Raw genomic sequence first — 6,288 nt, forward strand, 5'->3', positions numbered from 1 at the left:
ATGTGCAGAGGTAAAATCCTTCCCCTGCTCCAACACACCATTCCCTGGTTTATGCGAGGAGGTATTGTTTCATGGTCTCTGTGTATATAATGTCTTCTGCAGTTTCCACAGTATACATCCGATGAAGCGAGCTGTAGCTCACGAAAGCTTATGCTCAAATAAATTGGTTAGTCTCTAAGGTGCCACAAGTACTCCTTTTCTATCAGCCCTTTTGGCCACAGCATCACACTGGGAGCTCATGATGCGTTGGTTTCCCACAATGTCCTGTAAATCCTTTTCAGGATCCCTGTGTTCCATCTGCAAAGTTAATAAGAAGAAAAGGAGTAATTGTGGCACCTTAGAGACTAACACTTTTATTTGAGCATAAGCTTTCGTGAGCTACAGCTCACTTCATCGGATGCATTCTGTGTAAAATACAGAGGGGATATGTATATACCTAGAGAACATGAAACAATGGGTGTTACCATACACACTGTAACAAGAGTGATCACTTAAGGTGAGATTTACCAGCAGGAGGTGGGGGGGGGGACTTTTGTAGTGATAATCAAGGTGGGCCATCTCCAGCAGTTGACAAGAATGTCTGAGGAACATTGGGGATGGGGGGGGGTGGAATAAACATGGGGAAATAGTTTTACTTTGTGTAATGACCCATCCACTCCCAGTCTCTGTTCAAGCCTTAGTTAATTGTATCCAGTTTGCAAATTAATTCCAATTCAGCAGTCTTTCGTTGGAGTCTGTTTTTGAAGTTTTTTTATTGAAGAATTGCAACTTTTAGGTCTGTAATCGAGTGACCAAAGAGACTGAAGTGTTCTCCGACTGGTTTTTGAATGTTATAATTCTTGACGTCTGATTAAGTTAATAAGCATACTCCCCATGCCAAGATCTAAATAGTTTATTAAGACATTGAAAAGAACTGGACCCAGAATTGATCCCTGCGGAACCCCACTCATGCCCTTGAAGCCTGACTGTGAAACATTGATAACTACTCTCTGGGAGTGGTTTTCCAACCAGTTATGCACCCAGCTTATAGTAGCCCATATAGTTTATGTGAGACAGTATCAAAAGCCTTACTAAAGTCTAGATATACCACATCTACCACTTTCCTCCTATCCACAAGGCTTGTTACCCTCTCAGAAAAAGCTATCAGGTTGGGTTGACATGATTTTTTCTTGACAAATCCATGCCAACTATCACTTATCACCTTATTATCTTCTAGATGTTTGCAAATTGATTGCTTAATTATTTGCTCCATTATCTTACCTGGTACAGAAGTTAAGCTGACTGGTCTGTAATTCCCTGGGTTGCCTTTATTTCCCTTTTTATAGATAGGCAATATATGTGCTCCTTTCAAGTCTTCTGGAATCTCTCCCGTCTTCCATGACTTTGCAAATATAATAGCTATTGGCAACTGAACCTACCCCACTGACATTCTCTATGTTCGGCGCCCACCAACCTTCTTGGTGAAAACCGAAACAAATAAGTCATTATGCACCTCTGCCATTTCCACATTTTCTGTTATTGTTTTTGTTGTTGAATGTCATTAATTATATTCCTAGACTTTTTTTTTAACCAGTTTTTTCATAGTTTCCTAACCTCGTCAAATCTTAAAAAAAAAATCCTTTTTTAAATACTTTACGTTGAACACAGTACTGTTCTGTGCCTGGGGGTGGAGGGTAGGGTGCTTTGCCGCTGCCTGACTGTGTACTTCTGGTTCCAAATGAGATGTGTGGTGGATCTGTCAGTTCCTAATTCTGGTGTTCATAACTCTGAGTTTCTACTGTAGATGCTGTTTAACCTTCTCCTTGACTGCTACCATACTGAAAAGTATTTCATCACTGCCTATAAGTATCTACGTTAGCAAGTTTCCTTTCATCCTCTAATAATTGGCCTAAACCTTTTCTAGGATTTCTTTTGTTCTTTATATACGTAATAACCTCCTTTTTGTGATTCTTAGCCCTACCGGGTATGGATTTTGATGTCTTTAACATCCATTATCAATTTCATAACTTCCAATTTGTATTGCTTGCTATTTTCCCTTTTTTTCCATTTGTTATATATTGCTTCCCACGCACCCACCCCAAAAATTGCTGCCTTCACTTTGCCCCTGAAATGGGCTTTTAGCACTTTCTTGACTGTGGACATGTGACTTTTTAACTATCTAATAAACTCTTCTTAAAGGACTCTCAATTTTTCATTCAATTTTTCTGTCTAAATTTTTGCTCCAAATCAGTTTTGCTGATAATTTCCCTGTGCTCCGAGGAATTAGCCTTTTTAAAACATTAAGTATATATAGATGTTAGTGGCTGGGAATTGTTCTCTTTTTGTCCATTTGAATGTAATCAGTTGCATTCTTTATTTTGCTCTCCTCTATCATATGCCCTGTTCTAAGTCTCTTCTTTAAACTAAACATTCGCAGATTTTTCAGTCAAACAATTTATAGGGAATGAATGACCAAAACTGAGCACATGTCCAGAGCAGGTTATTCTCCATCCCATACCTCAGGCATCCAGACATTGTCTTTGTTTTAGGCACTATTGTGAATGAGCAGGTGTTTCCTTGGAGCTTCTATCAACAAAAATATAAGAATGGTCATACTGGGTCAGACCAAAGATCTATCCAGCCCAGTATCCTGTCTACCAACAGCAGCCAATGCCAGGTGCCCCAGAGGGAGTGAACCTAACAGGTAATGATCAACTGATCTCTCTCCTGCCATCCAGCTGCATCCTCTGACAAACAGAGGGTAGGTACAAAATTCCTTACCCATCCATAAGAGCCTTTGGTGAGGGACCTTGTCAAAGGCTTTCTGGAAATCTAAGTACACTAATTTCACATTTGAGTTCTTTCAGAACTCTTCGGTGATGCCATCTGGTCCCGATGACTTGTTACTGTTACACTTCTCAATTAATTCCAAAACCTCCTGTAGTGACGCTTCAATCTGTGACAATTCCTCAGATTTGTCACCTAGAAAAGATGGCTCAGGTTTGGGAATCTTTGGGAATGACACCCGGGTCTTTTCCCTGAGCTGTGCTTTAGTTGGGATGTTTTCCCCGCCACATGTCTTGGCAAAGATTTGGGGTATTTTTTCCCACTCTCAGATGTGGAGCAACTGAGTGAATGGGGAACTCCCTACAGCATGGACTCTCTAGCCTGGGTTTCATTGCATTAAGGAACAATGATGGATAACCAGTATTCACACTCGTGTTTCCTGCTGGTGCCTATTAAGATTTCCCATATCAAGATGTGTAGGAATTATTGACACGTGGTGCACCAGAGCATATGGAATTGGCATTAGTAGGGTCAGTTCTTCATAATTTATTTCTCTGAATAATGAAAATGTCATTTTTCAGTTTGTGAAGAGCGACCAATCTGCTTCCCCCACGAGAACAGCCCCCAGTAGTGCATGTAGTGTCTCATATTAACATTATCTCCCCATCCAGGAATTTGTACTGCGACCATCATCCTAGAGCTTGGGCACAAAAGGAAGTGAGAGGAACATATACTACATGCAGGAGACACTGTTCTGCCTCAGAGTTGAACACCTTCTCCCCTACTCCATGTCAGATTCCAACACAACCGACTTCACCAACCCCTCCACCTTCATCCTGCTGGGCATTCCTGGCCTGGAGATGGTCCACGTCTGGATCTCCATCCCCTTCTCCACCGTATACGCCATAGCCATCTTGGGGAACTTCGTTATTCTGTTCATTGTAAAGATGGAGCCGAGCCTCCATGGGCCCATGTACTATTTCCTCTGCATGCTGGCCGTCACTGACTTGGTTCTGTCCACATCGATCCTGCCCAAAACACTGAGCATCTTCTGGTTCAATTCCAGGGAGATCGATTTCAGTGCCTGCCTCACCCAGCTGTACTTCATTCACTCTTTCTTAGTCATAGAGTCTGGGATCCTAGTGGCCATGGCTTTGGATCGTTTCGTGGCCATCTGCAATCCACTGAGACATTCCACCATCCTGACAAACCTCATGGTGGCCAAGATTGGCCTGGCTGTGATGCTGCGTGGTGGCATAATCGTACTGCCCTATCTCCTCCTGGCGAGGCGGTGGCCATATTGCAGAACCAACATCATCCCCAACACGCACTGCGAGCACATGGCCGTGGTGAAGCTGGCCTGCGCCGACATCCGCGTCAATACATACTACGGCCTCTCTGTGGTATTCTCTGTGATCTGTGTGGATGTGTTTCTTATTGCTATGTCCTATACTCAGATCCTCAGGGCCATCTTCAGCCTCCCCACAAAGGATGCCCGGCTCAAGGCTTTTGGGACCTGCGGCTCCCACCTCTGTGTCATCTTAATCTTTTATGTCTCAGCTCTCTTCTCCTCTCTCATGCACCGGTTTGGCCACAATGTTTCCCTGCATTTCCACGTGCTGATTTCCAGCGGGTACCTCCTGGTGCCCCCCGTGCTAAACCCCATCATTTACGGGGTAAGGACCAAACAGATCAGAAGCAGGGTGCTCCGGCTCTTTGCTCATAAAGGGACCTAAAATTTTCTCCTGTTGCTCTGGCTCTCAGACCGAGGTCTGTGCAGAGCTGGCTGGTGACATGGTGCTGGGCCCCCTTCCCTGAAGTACTGACTGGACAGTCAAAGTGACATTAAAGCCTTTTCTGGCCTTACTATGCTGAGTCAGTGTGACAAACTGGGGAATCAGTGTACGTAGAACTCACTGTGTTGCCACCTTTCTAGTTGCTCGTAACTGGATCCTGGAGGCCCCAAATATTCCCTCAAAGCCCCACCCAGTTTTGCCTCTTTTTCTCCAAAGCTCTGCCTGTCACTCTCTCCTCTCCACCCCTCCCTCATCACTTGGTGGATCAGCTCTAACTTCCTCCTCCCTAGTCCTCCCCAGCTGGGCTCCCTGTGCTCTGGGGTTGGAAGGGGGGCTGCTACAGCCTGACAAGGAGCCTGCAGTGAGGGCAGCGTGGACACAGGTCTGGGCCTGATAGGCCAGTCTGGAGCAAAGAGGGAAGCCAGGAAGCTGTATAAAAGCAACTGAGGGTTCGGAGCAGGGCTGTGTGGCAGGTGGGCAAGATTGTGCATCATACAGCTTGTGGGCTACATAGTCTTGAGGACAGAGACCATTGTGTGGCTTATTTCTTTAGCTTTTAGTTCCCTTTTTCTCCTCCTGGTTGGGGACCTGTAGCAGGGTCCCTGCAATGGGGATGGGCTGGGAGCCCTTTGCCCTGAGCCAGGACTCGGGGGCAGGGCAAGGAATGAGCTTTGAAGCTTGGAAGACAACAGATGAGAGAGGCAGAAGGACAAGCCCCTGTGTTAGCTGGGGAGTGGGATGCTCGGCAGAGGCCAGGGTGGCTTTGGTAGCTGTCATGGAGGGAAATAAGCTGGCTACTTATACACGTACATGGCACCCTATCAAGAACTACGGGGCACCCATTTCCTAGGGCTTGAAGCTGAACGGTGAAGGTGAGCCTAACATATTCTCTGCATGATGCTTTTTATCACTGAATTTAGAAGCTCATTAGCTAGGCTGCTAGGCAGTGCATAGAGGCCAATGATAAGAACATAAGAACGACTGTACTGGGTCAGACCAAAGGTCCATCCAACCCAGTATCCTGTCTACCGACAGTGGCCAATGCCAGGTGCCCCAGAGAGAATGAACAGAGCAGGTCATCAGCAAGTGATCCATCCCTTGTCACCCATTCCCAGCCTCTGGCAAACAGAGGCTAACGACGCCATCCCTTCCAATGTGCTGCAAGGAACTAAATCAGTGCACCATGTGACTTCCACCCACTGAGGAGCTGGTGTAAGTGCTGCAGCCCCACTGAAATCAGGGGAGAGCCCCTCACTAGAGAATCCAGTGGACAGAGAGCACCAGGCCTCTGTGCTGCTGCATGGACCACACGAGCCAGATCTGAGAGCGACTAAGCAAGGGTTTGGCAGCTAGGGACTTGTGGATTATGTTCCCGGCTCAGGACACTCCCCTTCCTGCTGCCTCAGTTTCTCCATCTGTAAAAGGTGGATACCCCCTGCAAGTAGTGAGTGTCAGTGGTTTCCATATGTCACCATGTCTCAATGGGACACAGCTGAGGATGCCAATTTCAGGACAAACTGCTGAGAAACAGGGCACATGCACCCCAGACTGGTGGTTATTCTATCATTAGATTATACCAAGCCAGCAACAAATGTAAATTTCTGTCTCACCAGTCCAGTGTTCACTGGAACAGGCTCTGGGGTTGGGCCATGGATGAGGGGCTCATGGCTAGGGCAGAGGGTTGGGGTGCAGAGGTGTGAGGGCTTTGGCTGGGGGGGTGAGTCCT

At 46.1% G+C, this 6,288-nt stretch overlaps 1 protein-coding gene across 1 annotated transcript; it reads left to right on the forward strand.

Annotated features, from left to right (window-relative positions):
- The first annotated feature begins 3,503 nt into the window (after positions 1-3,503).
- LOC140913548 (olfactory receptor 52E4-like) lies at positions 3,504-4,502 on the forward strand. The gene has a single exon (XM_073350263.1). It carries the CDS (start codon positions 3,504-3,506, stop codon positions 4,500-4,502), a length of 999 nt encoding a protein of 332 aa, XP_073206364.1.
- The last annotated feature ends 1,786 nt before the right edge of the window (positions 4,503-6,288 follow it).

Source organism: Lepidochelys kempii, chromosome 1 (assembly GCF_965140265.1).
Source record: "Lepidochelys kempii isolate rLepKem1 chromosome 1, rLepKem1.hap2, whole genome shotgun sequence".
NCBI lineage: Eukaryota > Metazoa > Chordata > Testudines > Cheloniidae > Lepidochelys > Lepidochelys kempii.

Bases quoted from the DNA above. Each gene is read 5' to 3' on its own strand.
- LOC140913548 (XM_073350263.1), top strand. From the start codon at position 3,504: ATGCAGGAGACACTGTTCTGCCTCAGAGTTGAACACCTTCTCCCCTAC.